The following is a 22,968-nucleotide window of genomic DNA, read 5'->3' as shown; positions in this document are numbered from 1 at the left end:
CTCACTCAGATTTTATCTTGTCTCAGTGGAAGGAACCTGGAGCTAACCAGACCACTGAGGAAATTACCAAGGCAACATCACACCAGCCCCAACCACAGGACATGAACTGCAAAGAAATGGGAACCCCTTAGGTCTTAGGGTTCTCAGGCTACTTCTGGGTATTTGACACGCAATTATTATCTCACTCTTTGTCTTAGCTAGGGTTTCCACTGCTGTGAAAAGACACTATGACCATGGCAACTCTTAGAAAGGGAAACAGTTAATCGGGACTGGCTTACAACTTCATTCCTTTATTCCATTATTGCCATGGCAGGAAGCATGGCAGCATACAGGTAGCCATGATGATGGAGAAGGAGCCAAGAGTTCTACAACTGTATGTCAGGCAGTAGAAGAGAGAAAAACACTGGGCCTGGCTTGAGCATTAGAAACCCCAAACTCAGGCTGGAGAGGTGGCTCAGTGGTTAAGAGCACTGACTCCTCTTCCAGAGGTCCTGAGTTCAATTCCCAGCAACCACAAGGTGGCTCGCAACCATCTGTAATGGGATCCAATGCCCTCTTCTGGTGTGTGTCTCAAGACAGCTACAGTGTACTCACATAAATAAAAATAAATAAGTCTTTTTAAAGAAAGAAACCCCAAACTCCACCCTCAGTGGCATACTTCCTCCAAGATCATACCTACTTCAGGAAGGCCATACCCCTTAAAAGTGCCATCACTCCCCAGTAACCAAGCATTCAAATTTGTGAGTCTATGGGGACCATTCTTATTCAAACCGCCACACTCATCAATAGGCAGTGAAGAGTACTTTGTGAATAGGTTGACCTGGTAGGCGTTCCTAGACCAACTGTTAAGAACTATATAAGGGGTTCGAGATTTTTGAAGTCCAGTAGTTAACAGCCTGTTTCACTGATGCTGGCAAAAGATATGAGCCTCTTGAGTCACGGACAGAATTTGTAATGCATGTCCAGCAAGCAGCATGAGAATCAGTGTAATATTAAGGTGGTGGGCTCAACATGTTCAGATAGCTACTTGTATATGTGGTAGGTTTTATTACAAAAGAAAACATGTGAACTTAGTGTCTTAGTCAGGGTTTCTATTCCTGCACAAAACATCATGACCAAGAAGCAAGTTGGGGAGGAAAGGGTTTATTCAGCTTACTCTTCCACATTCTTGTTCATCGCCAAAGAAAGTCAGGACTGGAACTCACACAGGGCAGGAACTTGGAATCAGGAGCTGATGCAGAGGCCATGGAGGGTGCTGCTTACTGGCTTGCTTCCCCTGGCTTGCTCAGCCTGCTTTCTTATAGAACTCAGGACTACCAGCCCAGGGATGGGACCACTCACAATGGCCTGGGCCCTCCCCCCTTGATCACTAGTTGAGAAAATGCCTTACAGGTGGATCTCATGGAGGCATTTCCTCAAGAGAGGCTCCTTTCTCTGTGATAACTCCAGCTTGTGTCAAGTTGACACACAAAACCAGCCAGTACATTTAGATTAGTCTCTCTCTCTCTCTCTTTTTTTTTAATCCATTGTGCTTCTACTCTAGGGAGAAGACACTATTTTCCAAGACTTGATGTATACTTGACTTTTGTCTGTGGGTTGTAGATGAAGCTAGAAGAAAAAAACCCTCACTTTTAGACTCTCCGCTCACTATGGCCCAGGTACCCAGTGCCTCACTTAGAATGAAAGAGAATCTAAGAGTTTCGTGGGAAATTGCTTCTCAATAAGTGTATGTTACAGAAAAATGCAAATAACAACAAAACCCACATTGCTCCCCAAACCCTGAGAGCCAACTTGCTGTTGCAGGAAATGAACTCCATTTTGTGGTGAAATATTCAGTTCATGTTGTTTCATTTCTGAGACCAGATTTCACTATGACCCCAAGCTGACGTCAAACCCATGATCCTCCTGTCTCGGCCTCAAAAATACTAGTTGTATGTGTAGTTAGTGGGTTCCACAAACATTAAGAGGCTCACAGATTTTAGCCTTCACTCAGCCAATTCTGACCATTTTGACGCTGAACTTCAAGAAATTTATATCTTCTAAGGCTATCAAAGCACAATGCCAATATCTGAAGTCCCTTTGACATTTCCTCTTTTCTCCTTTTTTCCTTTTAATTTGCCTAACATCACCCACAGGCCCAGCTAATCATGGTTAACAACCAATAAACCAAAATGGAGTTTTTCTAGTAAACCCTTAGTCAGGTTGGGAGACTTGACTAACAGGGGAGATTCTAAAGCTATAGACTAAAATGTCAATGCAGATCTCTTTCGGGCAATTCAGTTCAATAAGGTTACAGCATGATTAACTGAGTAAGAACGTTCAAATTTTACAACAAAAATAAACCAAGCACAGACCAATATCCCAAGAAACTGGGGTTCAGCCACATAAAGGAAGCTGGTATATCATAACAATCTATATTAAGTTCTATTTTGTTCCATGACTCGAGTTTCTTAAGAGACTACCATAAGAACTAAACTCCATCCTCTTAAGAGCCTGTGGACAAAGCCTTATGAATAAAGGGATAAGAGCCAAATTCTGGGTTGGCCTCAATTATGTGTAAATGTCAATGTGCTTTTTCCACACAAGGAAACATATGCGCATCCTGAGGCAGACCTCTTTGAAGGGGAAAGTAGGGTTCTAAGTTTGTTCACCCCAAAGGACAGACAGGAATGTGCTGTTTCTCTGATTCTATGGCTAAATAGAATCACAGATATGTTTATCATTCCATTACAGTTCTTTACACCCGAGACTTTATATGTGCAAACTGCACTGTTTTAGAGAAAATCTCCATGTTTTAGTAAAGGACAAACACCATCAGTCTAGTGTTTTTGTGTCCATGTGTATGTTCTGGATTAAGGCCCCTTTTTTTTGTTTGGATTACAAACCACATACTTGATAAATATCTGAGAAGAATGGGAGGGGTGAGTTGGAAATGAACCTCCCTTAGTCTGTGAACACGATCCTAAGGGGGTAATGCTTCTTGCAAAGTGTTTAGTTTTCTACGTATCTCTGTAATGGAGCAAAACCATATTCTTGCGGAAAAAAAAAAAAGCCAAGGTTTTCATTTCAATGTAATTTATTCTTTTTGTTTAGAAAGGTCGGGAATAAGGTCAACCGTTTCCTTGCTAACACAACCTCCATTTCCCCCTCATAGTGCCTGAATTTCACAACACTCAGCTTTACCTACAAAGGTTTTTATGTGTGTGTGTTTTAACTGTAAGAACCACTGGAAGTCTGAAGAGGCTCTGTGGGTAAAGTGCTTACCAGAAGAGTGTAAAGACCAGAGTTCAAATACACAGGACCCACATAAAGCTCGGGTTAGGTTAGGAGCTGTTTGTAATCCCAGTTCTCCTAAACCAGGATAGGAGGAGCTAACAGAAGACTCCAGAAGAGATTCAAGGCCAGCCAGCTTAACATACAAATGCTGGCACAAACGAGGAGACTGTCTCAAGCAAACTGGAAGACATGGGCCAACACCCAAGGATCTCCTGCACGCCATACATAACCACACGTAACACACGTGCACACACCATATATATATATAGATATATATATGTATATGTATATATACACACACACATACATAAACACATCATATAAAAATATACTAAAACAGCATAGAAAGGTATTTCTCAACAGCCACTTCTAATTTTAAATAAATAAACATTAAGACGTATTCCATCTCTTAGTACTTGGTATTTCCAGCACGACATGCTAGAAGTTTGCCCAGTATAAAAGGTATGTTATTCAAAGGACAGAGTTGCCTATATAAGCCTATATAACAGTAACAGCTAATCTCCTAGTGTTAAAAGAAAGTTTCTCCTGCTTCCAATGTATACTGAGTATAGAACATAATACCTTAAAAGATGTTTCTATGTGTCAAAACTCAAATTTTCAATCAAATTAAATAACACACCCAGTACAAGAGTCAGGAACATTAACTCAGTCTTTGTGCCTCAAGTTTAACATAGCTTATAATTAGAATCACTATTTATTTTAAACATACTTAGCAGATTTCAAGATTTCAGAGTTTTCTCAAAGGGGAAGAAGTAGAAGTCCAGAGTTACCTCCCAGAGCCAAAAGCCTCAAGCTATTTTATTGCTCAGTCCATGTATTTAAAGAGTTAGTCATAAGGAAACTAGTGGCAAATTGGCTCAAAACAGACTCTTGCTGGGCAGGAAGAGGTTGAGAAAATTTACCAGATTTTAAACTAAAAAAAAAAAAAAGAAAGAAAAGAAAGAAATCATCTAGCCACGTTGGCTAAACAAACCCAAGACCACCTACTCCACTATTTCCTCACAGCTATCACAGGGAAGAGAACTACTCAACAAAAATGAACTAGAAGGGGGTGCTTCTGATGAGACACCACTGAGGTAAGCATCTGGATTTTATGGCTATTTAATATATGCCAGAAATAAAATTATATACTTTGTCATATTATAAACACTAAGTAGGCCAGTCCACAGACCACCTACTGCTGCCCTCCAGGAAGAAGAGCTCATCTACCAAACAAAATGACCTGTAACTTATGTAGAATAAAGGCTCTGTTTTTAGGTAAGAAAGTTTGAGGGCAATATTTTGTTTTTGGGTTTTTTTGATTTTTGGGTTTTTTTTGTTTTTTTTTTTTTTTTTTTTTTTTTTTTTTTGAGAGAGGGTTTCTTCATGTAGCCTTCCCTGTCTGTTCTAGATTTCCCTCTGTAGACCAAGCTGGCCTCAAACTCACAGAGATCCACCTGCTCCTGCCTCCTGAGTGCTGAGATTAAAGTTGTGTACCACCACTGCACAGCTGAAATAAAAATTTTAAAGAGAGAGATCACTGAAGCCCTGTATCTTAAAAGAAAAATTGATTAGAAGGCACGAGTTTCTTCATCACTTACAAGTGTCAACTCCAGAGCAATTATATATATTTAAACTCTGAGAGGCACTTCAGGAATGGGAAGCTGAACTTACTAATAAAAAATATAATAAACTTCACGGCTGGAAGAACTGATATCAGAAAGTTTCAATTAATAATAATAAAAATAATTTGATTATTCTTACTATGATTTCATTTTTATGGACAGAGAGACTAAAAATATTGTGAATTTCTAGAACTTATTTAGTTTAAGTTTTGAGACAATCCACAAAAAAAGAGATTAAAATAAAAACCTCATATTCCAATTGAGTCAGCTTCGGATTTCATACCCACCCCCCATATATCATCAAAAACTTTAAAGTAAGGCCATGTGTAAGAGAAATACTGCAAATAAATCGCCTAGGAACACTTTTAGATCTCCCCTAGCGAACCACAAATACCATCCAGAAACCCAAACCGACCAACAAAGGTTTTAGACGTGCAGAAATCGTGTGCACGTGTCAAGAGAAGCACAGCCCAACGCCTGGCCTCCTTGTGGCACTGGTTGTTTGTGGCTCCTAAGCCATGTAAGTTAATACAGTAAGTTCATTAAACCCCGAAGTCACAGTGCAATAAAGACAATGGTAATGACAATAACAACAACACAAATAAAATAGCCTCTGGTTAGAAAGGAAGCATCCATTTACCACCACCTCACTGAGGTGCATGACCAGCAGAAGAGAAAGCTAGAATTAACGGGCGCAGTGCCTTGCCAAGAACATCTTTCCGTGAACATCATTCGGATTCAGCTACGTTTTCCTTCAAGAAAAACACGGCTTCTGTTTCAGTGAGTGCCCACCAGACTTAACGCCTTAGGTGGCCGTCAGGGACTTGAGCTATTGTTCTTGCTTTTTTAACTGTCAGTAACCTTCTCAACCAAAAATTGAAAGTAGTTAGTTAACTTGACCAACACAGTCAAGCTTTAGGAATGCAAGAGGAAATCCAAGGTGCAGATGCCTTCAGAAGCACAGGGGCCCCTGTGGAGGTCCTGGGGTTGGAATCTTCAGTTCTCAGGCCTTAGCGTGGCCACTGTTATGGCCAATATGTGATTTATGGTTAAACATTCACTTTCCTCAAAGCTCTCTATGAGATGAGATGAGAAATTCTGAGTATCACATAACTTTTAGAAATTCCCAGTAAAGTTTATTGGTGTCAATGAAAAAAGTTACAACCAAAAGTCAAACCAAATTTACAAAGATGAGTAAATTCTAAATCACTATTAATTGCCTATCATATATCTGGTAGATACAATATTTTCTTTGTAAAAAATATAAATACTTTGTCTATATGTATCAGTCCCTGACACTTAACAAGGTTCAAAAGACATATACATCAAAATAGTCTCTAGGGTTGGGGATTTAGCTCAGTGGTAGAGCGCTTGCCTAGCAAGCGCAAGGCCCTGGGTTCGGTCCTCAGCTCTGGAAAAAAAAAAAAAAAGTCATGCACCAAAATAGTCTCTAAAACAAAGACCATTTTGAAATTATTCACTTTTGAATAATAGCCATTATTTATATAAAAATTGTAAATCAGCGCAGGTTTTTAAATCATACACATCCACATCTGAAGCCTCTTTATAAAACACTCCTCCTTTCCCGATGGCCAGTGTCAGAGCTTTCCTTCGTGGCTACACTGTTCTTCCGTGGCAATTCTTTTTGTCACGCCACTAAAATATTTCTCACGGAAAGAATTATGTCCTTGGTATGGCAGAAAATGATCACTCAGCAGTCGTGAATACTCGTCCGGGTTCTGCAATGATAGAGCATATAAAATAGAAAGACATGGAAGCTATTTCTTCAGTTAGGGTCTTGTAACCACGCTAGTCACTCTCTAAGCAAAGTCACAATATATTTGTTTGGCTTTACAGTGTGAATACACACCCTGTGTCTGATTGGTACTTGGGAATTCCAAGTGACATCACTTCACCGCACTGAACAAAGAGAACATGACTAGACTACAACCATCTTGTCATTCCCTGAAATCATCTGGGCCATGGATAATACCAAAGAAGCTTCTAATCAAGAAAAAAGGGATATGCCAAGAAACTGTGGCAGTTTATAATGTCATATAACTGCACAAAACATCAAACTTTATCCACATTTCTTTAGCACAACAGATTCCAACACAAGAGATGCAGATACAAGGTGACTAGGGAGTTCCATACCTGTAGCTGTCACAGATAAATAAGGACTGGAACTTGGATACTCACTGGGCACTGAAATGGTCAATCTGGGTTAGAATGCCTCATGCATTCTGGATTAGGTAGGTAGAGGAGACTGACAGAAACCTGAAACATGAGTTTTGGACTCAATCTCACAAGCCATTTCAAGTAGAAATAGAAACCAAAGTAGAAACAAAGCTTCATTTCCTGTGTATTTCTTTAAATTCAATTCAATTACACATTCACTGTAATTCATATATCACTTCGCTGAATGCCTTCTTGCTTTTCTTCATTGGTGCAAGAATCAAACGCTGGCTACAGGCCCCTCCCAGCTCTGCCTTCCTGCCCACTCTTCTCCTTTTGGCTCCCATAGTCACAATAGACCTCTCAAAATACACCGGTTACCTGTGTTCACCTTCCTGCACCTGGGTCGAGGACAGGCAGAAGAGAAATGCAGAACACCACAGTGTAAGTCAGTACCCCTCTCACCCCAGCTTCCAACATGAATCTGTCAAGCAGGGCGAAGGTAAGGGCTTCCTTCATGGAGCAAAGACATAGCTTGGCAAATAGATTATCACTGAACTAGAGATGAGTAAGGTAAACTGATAACATAGAGAGGAAGTGACCAAACTGAGTACAGGCATGGATGAAAATGTCACACCAGTATTTTCAACAATCAATATAGGCTCAAAAAGAACTCTGAGCACTAAGGGCAAGATGTATTTTCCTCAGAGCCATAGAAACAAGGCAGCAAAGGCATATAGCCACCAGACAATCGATAGGATCATTAGCCAGTGAAATACTAGCAGCTCAGGGAAAAGGCTCATTCTCCTCAGATCCTGAGAAATGGAGAGATCTGTATTGGATAAATGGATGAGATGAGTCTTGTGCTCAAATATCTACTTTCAAAACCAACTATCCCCCAACTGTGAAACACAACATTACAGAACTCTTGGGATCCAAGGCTCCGAATTCCCTGAGCAGCCGGGGACCTTGCAGCAGTAAGTCTTGCTCTGAGGTAAGCCAGATGTTCAGGGACTCTGGCTAAAATTCCCACCTCTGTGGCAATGTCCTGATTGAAAAGGGTTCCTCCTAACATCTATGAACACATAGAAATGCCGCATAGAATGATGTCACTACAGTTCAAAATAAGCAGCCGATTCAATTTGTTTTCCCTTTCTCTCCTTGCCCATCAGTTTTTCAAGTTCCTTTTAGGTAGCCTACATGGGTGATGACATCCAAGTCTGCATATTGTACCCCTTACTCTCCTCTATTCACACTGCCTCGTTTCCATCAGGAACAGCTGCAGGGTAGGCTTCTGTTTTGTTGTCTTATCTTTTTTTTTTTTTTTTTAAACTCGGTATCTTGAAGGCCAACGTGCTTCTCTGAAAGCAACAGTCTTTGATCTTCTTCATTCATTCAAGCCTGTCTGGTCTTTGACTCAGAACGGAGGTGATCTAACTGAGTATAGGCATAAACTGAGTACAGGCATGGATGAAAACGTCACACCAGTATTTTCAACAATCAATATAGGTTCAAAAAAAAAAAAAAAAAAAAAACTGTGAGCAGAAAAATGTCGTTTTTCTCACAGTACCAAGCCACCTACGGCAATCAATTATGGTAACGTTTATGCACTGCAGAACCACGATTCGGTAAATTTCTAATGAACATGAAATACTGCAAGCATATCAAGTAAAAAGTCACAGCCGGGAGGCAGCAAAAGTGAAAGCTGTGGAGATGGGGAGTAAGGCCCCACTGCCCACTGCCCACTGCAGAAGTAGTGATGCTGTTGGTAGGAGTAGGAGTCAAAGAGAAACAACTGCCTTCCCTTGAAAGGCTGCTGTTTTCTCGTAGCTCCTCCTCCTTAAATAAAACTTGCATCTGATTACACTATTGCCTCCTGTCATTTCTCAACCACTAATTAAGCTCAGGAGGCAAACACAGAAACCAACGGCTCTCACACCTCTCGGCTTTCAAAGACAATCAGCACCTGTAAATGTTCAAGAAAGGCGATTCATTCATAAAAGAACTACTACGTATTTGTTATGTATTTGTTATCAACTGGGTCTTGTCTACAGTAATTATTTAATTTTCTGCATTCTTTTCATCTGTGTTTTGGAGATAGGAAAACAGATTGAAAGAGCTTGAAAAATCTGCCACGAGGCACACAGCTGGGAACCAGCACTGCCAGGCTGCTGCCTAAGTCACACATCAAAGGCGCAATACTTTTTAATTATTCTTCTGTCCTTTTTAAAAACTAGCTGTTCTACTAACACATATAGATGACGTGGTAGATTAGTGGGTCCTTCAAAATGGAGTCTGACATTCAAAGACCATTCCTCCTGGACAGCAACGTTATGGTAGCACACACTTTAGGTCTCAGCCTTTGGACAGAACCTCGTAACCACTGTCCTATCAGAACTGCTAATTCTAAACATACTCCATCTAGGAATTCTAACACACTTGCCGAAGGAGCCTCACAAGTCTGGTTCACTTTCGTGCATACACTACCCTCTGCTGGCTAAAGCTGACAGTTCTTCTTCATGGCATTTCCTGATGTAGACGGGAAGCATTTCCAGCTGTGAAGACCGCACACCTGACTCTCAGGCGCATCCTGCTTCATTTGCTGCAAAGTCTTGACTGTTCAAGACACCTTCCATCTCACAGCCCTCCTACAGCCAGGATGGTCCAGCTAGACAGTATTATCACGAGTGCATGTCGTTTCATCCATAAAGAATGATGCAGAGCTAAGAACACACACACACACACTTTAGATTCTGAAGTGATGCCACTCATCTGGGTGAAAAGCAAGTCCTTCTGTAGAAGGAGAAAGGAAAAGCACACAAAGTAGCCCACAGTCATGGGAACTGTGTGTGCTGTACTGTCTCCAGCACAGCTGAGGCAGAGTGTCACTACTTACAGCCCAGGCTGCTCTCAAACTCTCCATCCCCCTGCCTCTGCCTCCAGCACGCAAGTGTTACAGCCTCAACACACCTAGGTAACTGGAAACTTTGTGTAACTTAGGTCTACATTAAATGGCAGCATCAAATAGAACTTAAAGGACATTGAAAAGAAAGTGTATCAGGTACTTATAACTTTGTATTGGAATTTAAAGGAAAATAAATTGTCAAGAAAAGAAACTACATATCATGTAGTAACACTTGAAATTGCCATTTAAAGTAGAAGGAAGGACATTCTGAATAATAAAAAGAACATATCTTTAATAGTGCATCTCAAAAATATGGAACACTGTTTAGGCTGAGAAGGAAGTAAAAATTCTTTGCTGGAAACACTCAGGTAAAATGTTCTTAATTTTGGCCTTCCCTTAGAAGTTTGCACTTTCTTCCCTCACTTCCTCCTTAAGAAGGCAAAGATGGGAAGTTTTCCACTTCAGCTGCTTCTGGTTTGTTTTACACAGGAGGTAAGGCCTACTAGATATAACAGGACTAAAATAGTCTGTTCCAGTGACTTAAAGAGTAAACTAATGGTAAAATTTGGTTTATTTCCAACAGAAAACTTCAGGCTAGCCCTAATTACCTATTCCTACTCCTCCTTAAAATGGTTTAAATATTGTTCATTATGTTTATTTTAAACAAGGAGACCCAAATAATCACTAAACAGTTCAATAAGCATTAGATAGTCCAATATACACTAGACAGTTAGACAGTCCCATATACACTAGACAGTCCCATATATAATTGACAGTTCCATTTATACTAGACAGTCCCATATTGTCTTAGTTAGGGTCTTATTGCTGTGAACAGACACCATGACCAATGTAAGCTTTATAAAGGACAACATTTAATTGGGTCTGGCTTACAGGTTCAGAGGTTCAGTCCATTATCATCAAGGTGGGAGCAGGGCAGCATCCAGGCAGGCATGGTGCAGGAGGAGCTGAGTTCTACATCTTCACCAGAAGGAAGCCAGGAAGACTGAGCATCCTCAGGCAGCTAGGAGGAGGGTCTCCAAGCCCACCCCCAAATGACACACTTCCTCCAACAAGGCCACACCTTCTAACAGTGCCACTCCCTGGGTCAAGCATATGCAAAAATCACATTCCACTCCCCCCCAGGCTTGTTCAAACACATGAGTCTATGGAGGCCATACCTAAACTTAGCATAATAAAAAAGTACATTTGGTTGAACTACCATAGTCCCCATAGTCTATAGCAGTAACAATGTTAAAAGTTCAAAGTTCAAAGTCTCTTCCAAGATCCATCCAATCACTTAACTGTAATCCCCAAATTAAGACAGGCAACCAGTTGGGCAAACTTCAACCTCTGCCATCTCCATGTCTGATGTCAAAGTGGTCTTCAGATCTTCAACTCCTTTTTCATATTTGTTGACTATGACAAATTTCTTTCTCCTGAGTTTCTCCACTCCCTGTTATCAGCTTTCCTCAGTAGATAGCCCTGGGCTCTGGCATCTTTAACATCTCTGGGTCTCCAAGACAGCTTCAATGTAACACTTTGTTTCAATGTCTGGGATCCACACATGATCCTCCAAAGGGCTGGCTTCACTTCTCCAGCTCTGCCCTCTGTAGCAGTTTAACTTCAGGTTGATCCACACTACACTGTTGCTGTTGTTCTTGGTGATCATCCCATGGTAGTGGCGTCTTCAATACACTGGGGTCTTCTGTTGCATCGAGGCTTCACCAATAGCCTCTCACAGGCTCTCTTCATGATGCCAAGCCTCAAGTCCTTTGCCTGACCCCTTCAAGTCCTGGGCCATCAACTGCAACTGAGGGTGCACCTTCACCAATGGCCTTCCACGGCCTCTCACAGTGCCCAGCCTCAGCTGCCCTTCATGACCTCTTCGTGGCTTCAAAACCAGTACCACCTGGGTGACTCTTACACATTACCAAGTCCAGCCACAGCACGAGGTACAACCTAGGCATCTCTGGAACACAGCTCTCAAAACCCACTTCCAAGAAGATTGCACCTCAGTGATGCTGATCTCTTTCTTAGCTCCAGCTAACCAGCGTCAATTTTCCCAGTAGTCTCCTCCTCTTGACTATAAAGCCAGAGACACATGGCTGAAGCTGCTGAGTTCTGCTGCTTGCGGGAGCTGGAACATGGCCTCCTTGTTCTATTACATTATCACTAGCTTCCTCTTTTCTAACTCCTTCACTGCCTAAGCTTGGCTGTCCTGAATCTTGCTCTGTAGACTGATCTTGAATTTAGAGATCTGTGTGCCTGTTTCCAGAGATTAAAGGTTTGTACTAAATTGCCTGGACCTGGGTAGAATCTTGCCCCAAGGTCATTACTCCCTTAATTCAATTTAATATCCTTGAGCACAGGATTCAGCTCCATTTCACTTCCAGGTATCCCTTTAATACTTGAACCATATTTTTGTATTTTTCCTTTTTCAATTAAAATGCTCTTCATGATAGAGAACAAAATCTATGATGGGTGCTTCTGAGACTTTCTTTGTCAATTTAATTAATCTGAGTTTTTAACCTTAGCCTCAGGCAGACTCTTCAGAAAAGGGCAAAAAGCAGCCACATTCTTCACCAAAATACCACAATAGCAGTCTTTACAGCACATACCGAAATTCTTCTCCTCTGAAACCTCTTGGGCCAGGCCTGCACAATTCAAATCACTCCCAGTAACAAATTAAAGCATTCTACTGCTTTCCGAATCCAAAGTCCCCAAATCCACATTCTTCCAAACAAAAGCATGGTAAGGCCTATCACAGCAATACCCCACTCATGGTACCAACTTCTGGTTTTATTGCTGTGAACAGTCACCATGACCAATGCAAGTTTTATAAAGAACAAGATTTAATTGGAGCTGGCTTACAGGTTTAGAGGTTCAGTCCATTATCATCAAGGTGAGAGCATGGCAGCATCCAGGCAGGCGTGGTGAAGGAGGAGCTAAGTTCTACATCTTCACCCGAAGTAAGCCAGGAACAGTCTGAGCATCCCCAGGCAGCTAGGAGGGTCTCCAAGCCTACCCCACAGTGACACACTTCCTCCAACAAGGTTAAGCATATGCAAAACATCACACATATATGCTAGACAGTTCAATACACACTAGACAGTCCCATATACATCAGATAGTACCATATACACTAGGCAGTTCCATATATACTACACAGTCCCATATATGCTAGACGGTTCTACATATACTAAACTAACAGTTCCACATACCCTAAACAGTTCCATATATACTAAACGGTTCCATATACGCTCGTATATAGTGAGGAAAGGCATTCACAGATCCTGGGGGCAGAAAGACATCCATGACACACCTCCAAGCACACTGGTATTAAATGGTGGGATGAGATGGCAACCCTGGGAATATAAAGGAAAGGACACTTACATGAGAGCTGCAGAATAAGGTAAACTTTATAAACCTTCAGAGGCAAGACTCAATGTAAAGAAACTGGAAATGGAGAAAAGCGAGTCCATTAGGAACCTGGAAGAGACTGAAGGTTAAGGCGCACGGGACAAGAAGATAAAGCGGCACCAACTACACCTAAGGAGGGTACCACGAACAGATCAGGGCGATGCAGATGTTGTCCCAGTATCTGTAACTTAACTCTGAACTCCGCAGTTACCAATACAATTTAAGAACTAGATTTTCGCTATTATTCTCTTCCTGAAAGATGACTTGGCCTCCTGTCCAGGAAACGAGAGGGAAGGAGAACATACAGAAGCAGACAAGGCAGCGGGAGGCTCACAGTAATGAAGGAAGTGGAGCCTTATGGTGGATGGCTCTTACAGAAAGAAGAAAGGGGGACATAAACATACCCAGGAAAAACAGCTATTGGGTCATCCCAATCTACATTTCTCGGAAGTCATCCTTGAGTCCATCACCTTTGCCCCAATTATCCATCACCATCATGCTATTTGTCTATCTCACTCCCCAAACTCTTAATTCCCCTACAGTTTCAGATCTCATCACTCCCGGTTCACAGCTCATCTTTACAGAACTGTCTGGAGTCTCATTAGAGCATCACACGCTACCGTCATCCCCCAGTTCAAGCCTCCCGTCACAGAGAAGCTAGGGTGCCCGTCATAGCGCATACACTTCTACCACTGTACGAACAAACACCCTCCACGGCCTTGCCGCCACTGAGAGGAGAAACACACTGGTATACAAGGCCTTCACGTGGGCATTGCTGGTTTCCAGGCCGTCTCCAGCTGTTTCTCTCTCAGAAGCCCATCCTCCATTGAAGCTGAAGTGTCAGGATCCCCTGCACATCCTGTACCCTTCTCAGCCCTCTCTACCTGACTTAAAATGACAGCTACCTTACCAAGTTGGGCCTGCCTCTCCCCCAAGTACCATCTCCCCCAAGTACCACAGTTAAATGTGCTATATTCATTCAGGAACTCTCGCCGGTCAGTACAACCCCAACAGCTCCTGTAGGAACAGTCAGGGCGACCCTCTCCTAATCAACAAGCTCCGTACAGATAAGGACAAAGCCTGTTCTACTTAAGCCCAAGGCGTGTGACCAATGTGAACCCACAAATGCTGGCTGAGTGCAGAACACCGTGGCCTGCTTTCTTTGTGAGAACCTATGTTAAGGAAAGAAAATATTTAAAAATAGGAAAGGTGAATGGATGAGTGAAAAATATGTTCAGTGACAAACCTTCCTCTGCTCTCACAGCACCTACTCCAGAATTTCTCCTCTCAGCATCAGGACCAATTTCCTCACCGTCTTCCCTTCACTGGACAGCCGTCCTCCATGGCTCGCACTAACTTAGCTCTAAAGTCTCTCTGACCACTGAGTTCCCACACTGACCAAAGACAGCATTCTGTTAAGAGCTGATTTTACAGAACCTCCAAATCACCACTTAGAGACCTAAGGACAAGCACTAACTAATAAACTACTTGCTCTGCAAGCTTCAGGGAGCTCTCCATCCAGGAGATAAGCTTGCGGGACTCTAGAGTCCCCTAACACAAACCCAACTGCTTCTGTTTTAATTGTCGGGCAGGTTTAAGTCATCTTAGAGGTGGCAGTTCCTGATAGTGAGAAAATGATTTCTTCTTACGTCACTAATGCTAAGTCACCAACGTTACCAAAGTTTCGGGGCAAATACTCAAATACAAACAACTTGTAAAACTCATTCCATGACAAGTGAGAACCAGTACTAGTGTCATAGCACCAAAGGGTGCTCCTCTCACTTGTCAGCAGACTATGAGGCTGCTTGGTGAGAGTCAGGCATTGATACAGATCTTAGAGTGTGAGGAAGAAGGTTAGGCAGCGGGAGAAAACACAGCGGGCAGAGGAGGCTGCAAAGTGAGTGATAGCTAGCGCTGAACAAAATGGGCCTCAGTTCAGCTCCAGGGTAATTACCCACGTCCGGCTTTTGTTTAAAAATCCTGCTCTCCTTATCAAAGCTTCCCACTGTTCTGCATCTGGTATTGGACAGTAGCCATAGAAACCACTTGTGCTAAAGTTACACAACTATAAACAGCAGTAGGCCGTTTCCAAACCAAGGACAAGCAGGTCAAAAGTCTGGTATCTAATACCATTAAATCTGTGGTGTTATTCTTAATGGGAACACAGGAAAGGTGAAAATCTCTAACCTTGTGTTTTGTATCTGCGTTTACTCAGTTCCTTATAAAATTAAATTCCAAGATATTAAGCACCTAAAGTCTATGAAAATACATTAAAATTTTATCTAGACTATCAAAATGATGGATCATTAATGAATGAACTCTGTGCGTTTAACCCTCAGAACATAACGTCTTTTAAGTTTAAAATAAGCACTGTGGTCATCCATGCGTGGCATGATGATACGGAAGTGTGAGCGTTTCCTATGTGTATTCTTAAAGTTTATATCTCTAAAAAAAAAACTCAAATATTAAAATAGTCAACAAAAGCTTAACAACGATTAATTAAACACTGTGTTATATTTGATTGGAACTAACGAGCACCGAGCACTGCACTAACGAGCACTATTTTCTTAAAGAGCAAAGGCTGAATAACATAATATACAAAAGCATGTACCTGTATACACTTAACATTTCCACTTTAATTCTGAAGTAGTGTTGAGCCTAAGTAAGTTTATAAAATTTCCACCATCCATGTAAAGAACTAGTAAAGATGTATATGTGTGTAAATAAAGACCAAAACCAGGCAAAACTGGTGTGAATGAAAGTAAGAAATGAGAACCGCAAAGGTCTGAGCAGTGTTCTTACCTGCAGGAAGGCCATGTTTATAACAATATATTTTTTTATGGCCACAGGCTAGAGGTGTATTTGGATTGCTGCATTCTGTGTGCTCTTGACCTTACAGTGCCTACATAGATAATGCATCATAAGCATTCATTAAACTATACATTCATTTGTTGAGGAAAAATACACGTAAAATCTCAACACTGGATTCTAGGAGTCATAAAGTGGAAAGGATGCAAATTCAGATTTTTAACTGGAAACACATAGAAAGATAATGTTGTTAGTTGAATATCCATGAGACTAAAGAGAAAAGCCACAAAGTAGAAATCCTATCGCTCGTACAATAGTTGGAAAGGAAGCTCCTGAGGGTTCTACCCAATCCCATTTTCCTCAAAAGCACAGGCGCTGGGGCAGCTGAGCCAGTTCTATTGCTGCTCAGAACCTGAGCGTTAGAGTTGGACCCCACAGCTGCTCTGACAGAGCTCGCCCCCACGTCTGTGAGCCTGCATTACAAGACCCACACCCCTCAACTGGCCACCCTTGCTGGAGGTGCTGAAGAGCTGACCTGCTTCTTCTTGGTGTTCTCAGTTTGCTTAGCAAAACCACTTAACTGAAGAGAGGTGAAAGAAAAAATGAAAACCCTCTAAGATTTAAACCGAGCGAAACTAACTCGAGCAGCAAAAACAAATCGTTTCTGAGCTGAACTCAAGTAGCATGGCGCCGGCATCACCATGTCTGTCTCTATCTGCGTTCTTGAGGCCTCGAGGACTTCAAGCCAAAACGAGATTTATATAAATATTCTGACTTTCCATGCAGAATATCTGAAAGGTTATCTTTTTCTCCCTCATATATCATACCTGATAGTAATGAACATTGGACAATTAGTTCTAGATCAAGTTTATGTTCAATTACTGTGTTCTTATGTAGTGTAATTAAACAATAAGTGAGTTATCATCAACAAGTAAGTAAGCCACAAGACAAACAAGGTGCATGATACTCTCTCTCCTAAGTGGTGACGGATGTAATATATATATAATATAAACAAGTATCTATTTTAGAGAAAACCAGGAAGGTTGCGTGACTTTTTTTTTTTAAATCTGAGCAGTCTAGAGGGATTTACCTCCACAGTTAAGCGAGTATATTACTCTTGCTGAAGGCTGGAGTTTGACTCCCAGCACCCACATCAGGTGGCTCACAACTGCCTGTAACTCCAGCTCAAAGGGATCTGATGCCCTCTACTGGCCCCATGGCCACCTGCGCATACATGGCATAGAAACAGATACACATGTACACAAATGGATGCATGCATGCACATATTTATGAACAAAAATAAAAATTTTAAAGAAAAATCTAGTAAGTAGCTACCTTCTCAAGGTATTTCATTTGGACTCCATAGGTCCTAGCAGAAGCCACTGAAAGCATACGCTTTTATTTAGGTAGCTACCACTGAACCTATAACCATTGTATGAAATCTATTTTAATCTAGAGATTTCTAAAGATTAGAATCCTTTTATGTTTTAGATATTTACTTAATAAATTTTACTAACAAAAATGTTTCATAGAGTTACCACAAGTATACACAGCGCCATTAACTATGTGTCAATAATAATAAGAAAGTTAACTCTAGCAAAATGTATTACGCTCTGTCCTGGCACCCTGAACACACTGGTAAAAACAACAGGGGAAAGCAAAGAGTGCGTTTAACAGAAGCTAAGAATCAATGCTTCAGAACGTTGGCTCTTATCTATTGTGTGGTAGTGGGAATTAAGCCTGGGACTGGCATTGATAGGCAAGCAAACTGCCACTCACCAGCACACCCAGAACTCTCATCTCAACATGCTCTAAGTGGAGGAACATGTCCACAGAGGATCACGTGTTGTAGGAAAGGTCAAATTCCAAGGACAAAGATGAGCTTTGTTTCACCTCTGCTGGCCACTATTTAGTCATCAGTAGGCTGAAGGAAGGAAGGCTCTTATCTCTGAAAGGGGGAAATAAACTCAAGTGGATAAGAATGTTTATAAACAAGTCCTGAAAAAACCTGGCACTTTATTCACTTAGTCTCTAGAAAAAATCAGTAAAGATCCTAACAACAAAAAATAGGTTTTCTTACCAGGCACCTTCATAACGTTGACATGGTTATAAAGAACTACTTCACCATGTACAAGAAACTAATTAAATGAGACTAAAACTAAAAGTAAGAATGTAAAGGTGCAAACATTCACATTCCTTAGACAATCTAACCTATTTCCTACATTTTAAACTGGAGAGAGCCATTTAACAATAGAACTTTTAACCATAGAACCCTCTAACAATAGAACCGTTAACAATAGAATTCTTTAACAATGTATCCAAGAAGCCCAACTTGAGAGTGAAGTTAGACCTAACAAGTGACAAGGCAAGGTGGCCGTCTATGAAGTACAAAACCTACTGTTACTATTCTCCCACTGCCAAAGTCATCCGCACTGAGCAGGCCTGAGGACCATTTGTGAGACACGCGACAAGTGTTTGACAGTTCTGTGTCCACCCGGTTTATAAAGAGCTTTGAACCTGACGGAAGGGCAACCATTCCTCAGCAGGAAACAGAAAGCAGAAAGGACATTCACTGTAAATCCCACACTAGTTAGACTATACCAATGTGACCAATAGGAGGTTTTTTCTTATTTAAAAACAACAAATCAATGTCAGCCTGGTGTGGTGGGGCAGCACTGGGAGGCAGAGGCAGGCAGGACTCTGAGTCGGAGGCCAGACTCGTCGACATACGAGTTCCAGCACAGCCAGGGCTATACAGTGAGACACAGTTTAATGCACAAGCTTGCACCAGTTTCAAACAAGAGCAACAGTAAAACGAAGAGAGGGCGCCAGGCCAGAACTAGCACTGTTTTATAGGAGAGTGAGCTTATTTATCATTTACTATACAACAAGAACTCTCAAAAGCCATTGCCCCTTTGACCTTGAAATAAATTTGCTTACAGAAGCATACATTTGGGAGAAAAATAGTAAATTTTCTTAAACTAAACACAGGAGAAAGCACGTATGAAATTAGTGCACACAGATACTAGTTTGTTGTTTGTTTTAATTTCCATAAAATAGAAGGATTAGAAGCTTCTCCATGTCTGGATAATTCATAAACACAATTTATGCTGCTTGAAGAAATGCTATGTACATAGGCAATATGATGAAGAAAGCTAATGTGATGTACTTTGCTTTTTGCTAACAAGAATTAGGACCATAACATCTACAAGTAATAGTTCTGTCTTTGAACTATTTCTATTGTGTAAGTATTTGTCTTGCGCACATAACATGTCTGGTATTAGTATCATCACTAACTCAAGTGTTTATATGGCATTCTGTAGTTTGTAGAACTACTATCGAAGGATCCACAGCTCACTTCCCTTAGCATCCCAGAAGGAAAGTGTCCATATACATGAGGTGGCCCTGACTGGAAAAGGGAGAGCTGCCCTGAACAACAGACTCATGTGCTCTATTAAATTGATAACAGTTAGCATTGGGGACAAGCTTATACCTCCCTGCTAATGCTTAAATCAGCCCTACTTCAATAGTAATAGTACAGCTAGCAGCGGGGCCTTTGAGGCAGAAACTAAGGGTAGAAGAGATCATAATGGTGGGTTTTAATCCAGTGTAACTGGTATCACTGTAAAAAGAGGAATGGACAACACAGGTAGGCTGAACAACAAAGGCTGTATGAGACAACAGCTACAAGGTAGACACGGAAACCAGGGAAAGCACTCTCACCAGAAACCACCTTCTGTGCTTTCTAGCTCCACAAATGTGAGGCATTTCTGAAACTTAAATCCTCTGCTTGCTTCTGAACACCGCCAGCGACTTGCCAGTCTTTATGGAATCACTTTGTGGCAAGTGCCCTTATCCACTGAGCTAGCTAGCTAGTTCTTAAATCTATCTTAATATCTCACTTTATCTTGTCTTCTGAAGCTTTCAAGGTATTTGCTATAGAAATGCTAACTTGATTTTTACACTCATAGTTAACTTACTAGATTACATCATTACCATTATATTTCTACCTAGAATTAATGGCCCCAAGACCAGTACAGTAATCCGTGGGAGACAGTCTACAACAAAAGTATTAAACACATTAACACCGTCAGACAGAATGTTTAGAGTCAGAGGGGCCAGTACTGATTAATGAACTGCAACAGTAAGGTCATGGGCCTTCTGCTGGATTCAAAATTGACATTTGAAGGCTGTCACTGTGCCAATAAATACAGAAAGCACTCCAGGAGTTTCTCGATGTTCTAAACACCTAATGGTAAATCATCATAATCGGGAAAGGATTTGATTTCCACAAAGAATTATTGGCAAATTATCTAGTATAAAATGTATAATATTATTTGAAGGAAGACAAGCTGTTACTATAAAATAATTGTTTAATACGGCTATACCTCGATAAATATAAGTACATAAATGTTTGGAACACAATGAAAATCATGTGCATTCCATAGATCCGATCATGTGCAATGCATTTAGGGAGATGAGGCTGGGATGTGAGCGGCTGGTTGGTTTTTCTAAACTAAACAACCATGCATTCTCATCAGATCACCTGTACATAGACATCATAATGTAAAGACCCACACATCTACAGTAGATAACCATCAACTGTATGTGCAGATAAATAGCTTAGTTTCCTGAAAAGCCTTGAGACTAGAGCCTGATTTTTGAGGATAATTTAACTATGCTGTAAACTTTATAAATATTATCTAGTAATAAAAACGATTAACTAAAATATTTGCATAAAGTAGCAAAATGTAATATTTTAGAAAAATCTATTTAGAAGATATGAGTAAGCTAGGGAGAGAGATTCAGATTTGTTCATGTAAACCAAATATGTCAGTCAGCAGAAATCATTAATTTACTGATTGGCTTCAAATTAAAGATCAATAACAAATGGGGACAGGATGAAGGATGGAAAGTGAGAAACACAAGATTAAATCACCACTGTGAAAGACCTAGAATTAGGTAAATATAAATTAGATCATAGTCAAAGGGAGACAGGAGATGAGAAATACTCAGACACAATCACCCTGTTCTGCACGCCCTACGCAGACAGGGCTGGGCCAAAAAGCCAGTGCATCTGAGAGAGTATCCGTCCAGAGAGGACAGCAAAGAGGGCATCCTGACCTGTCACAGCAGCCTTTCTAAAATGAGATGCTATTCGTATCACTCCTAATCTGGATAGAAAGTAAGAAATGTTACTAAACTTTTCTTTTTCAAATTTATATGTTGTGTGTGTGTGTGTGTGTGAGTGTGTGTGTGTGAGAGAGAGAGAGACAGAGACAGAGACAGAGACAGAGACAGAGATGGAGAGAATGGAATGAGAACACGAGAATGGATGACTAGGATTACTAATATTACCTAACAGATGAGGAAAGTTTACTTTCTTCCTTATATAAAGAATCACTGTCTCCACTACAATGTGCCAATCAGCTGGTGAGGTGGCTCAGTGGGTAAAGACGCTTGCCACACCCAATGACCTGAGTTCAATCCCTGGAATCAACATGGTGGAAGAAGAAAACCAAGTCCATCAGGTGTCATGTGACCTCCAGGTATGCTGAGGTATCTGTGCGCACGGACACACTTTTATAACAGGTAAGGACAAACATTTGGGTCTGCAGTCCAGAAGTCCTGTTCCTGCGACAGGAATCTAATCAAGGCCTAGGCACGGGTGAGCTGCTTCTGCTCTTCAAGCCAGCCAACCACTCTCCTATCCCTACCACAACCTCAGCCACAGCCAGTTCAGCCTCTGCTTCTTCCTAAACTTACCTGCTGTGCTACAGAATCACAGTCAAGACTAAGGTCTCCGAATCCTCCTCCAGGAAAACTATTTAGAAAGACCTGGTTTTGACTCCTCCAGAATTTATACTAAAAACACAAAAGGCAACTTACCTCAAACTCCTTCACCTTTTCCATCGTGATCAAGCGCCTTGCTGTGTGACTGGAAAGCTTCTGTTCGCAGTTGCTAACAAGTCTCAGGCAGGGGTGCCAAGGCACCATCTTCTCGGTGTACCTGAAGACAGGAAGGAAGCTGCTGGTTGGGAAAAATCGAACTGAATGTTTTCATGAAGAAGAGCAAACAAACCACAAAACTGCAAGATGGTGACTGTGCCCTAATGGGGCCACAAAAGCTCAGTAGACAGAAGTGCAGGCCACAGCAACACCCTGACGGTCAAGACAGTGATTCAGTGAAGAGTTTTATGACACCTTCAATTAAAAAAAAATGTCACTGACATCTTGAGGCCTCTAGGAGATGTGTAAATAAGTCTAAAGTTTTTTTTATATGAAATAATTCAGAGAGCTAAATACAAATAAAACCTCCAGTGTTGTTAGTGCCCAGGTCACAGTCACTAGGCTGTGACACTGAGGCTATGACCCTGAGTGGTGGGAGTGCTGCTCTAGGACATGAGCAGAAATGACGAACCCCTGAACCACAGGACTACGCATGCACTAAGAGAGCCCAGCACAGAACACCAGTGATCGTGGGGAAACACCACAGCAGAGAGAAGAGCAGCAGGGAGGGTCTGACAGCAATGAAGGCAGGCTTTAGTTTTCCTTTGCAAGCCTTTGTGCCTTTCTGAATCGTCTCTGCACACATCTATGACAAAGGCTATCTTAAACCTCAGACTCGAAATGGGAACGGTAATGGCTAAGGACTCTGAACCCGCTTAGCTGCTCTAATGTGTCCGCATCACCCTGACCACCACTCTTGGCGATTTTTCGATGTCTCTCTGACCTCCAACAACAACCTCCTCACCGTCT

The 22,968-nt window shown here is 41.4% G+C and overlaps 1 protein-coding gene across 40 annotated transcripts in view; it reads right to left on the bottom strand.

The window, feature by feature from the left end:
• Trmt11 (tRNA methyltransferase 11) overlaps positions 1-22,968 on the bottom strand; it is a 197,588-nt gene that overhangs the window by 135,938 nt on the left and 38,682 nt on the right. For 16 of the 40 annotated variants that reach the window (XR_015634093.1, XR_015634089.1, XR_015634071.1 and 13 more), the window contains one exon: positions 22,099-22,219. Coding sequence is in view for 32 of the 40 variants with exons in the window: in NM_001429736.1 (NP_001416665.1) it covers positions 22,099-22,219 (121 nt within the window). In the remaining 8 variants the exon portion in view is untranslated. Of the gene's footprint in view, positions 1-6,011; positions 6,641-7,100; positions 7,179-10,831; positions 13,347-22,098; positions 22,220-22,968 lie in introns of those variants that run through there. The other 24 variants (XR_015634105.1, XM_087578888.1, XM_087579015.1 and 21 more) reach the window with 4 other exon arrangements.

Source organism: Rattus norvegicus, chromosome 1, assembly GCF_021556685.1.
Source record: "Rattus norvegicus strain SHRSP/BbbUtx chromosome 1, alternate assembly SHRSP_T2T, whole genome shotgun sequence".
NCBI lineage: Eukaryota > Metazoa > Chordata > Mammalia > Rodentia > Muridae > Rattus > Rattus norvegicus.
This window is presented reverse-complemented; position numbering and strand designations above follow the sequence as displayed.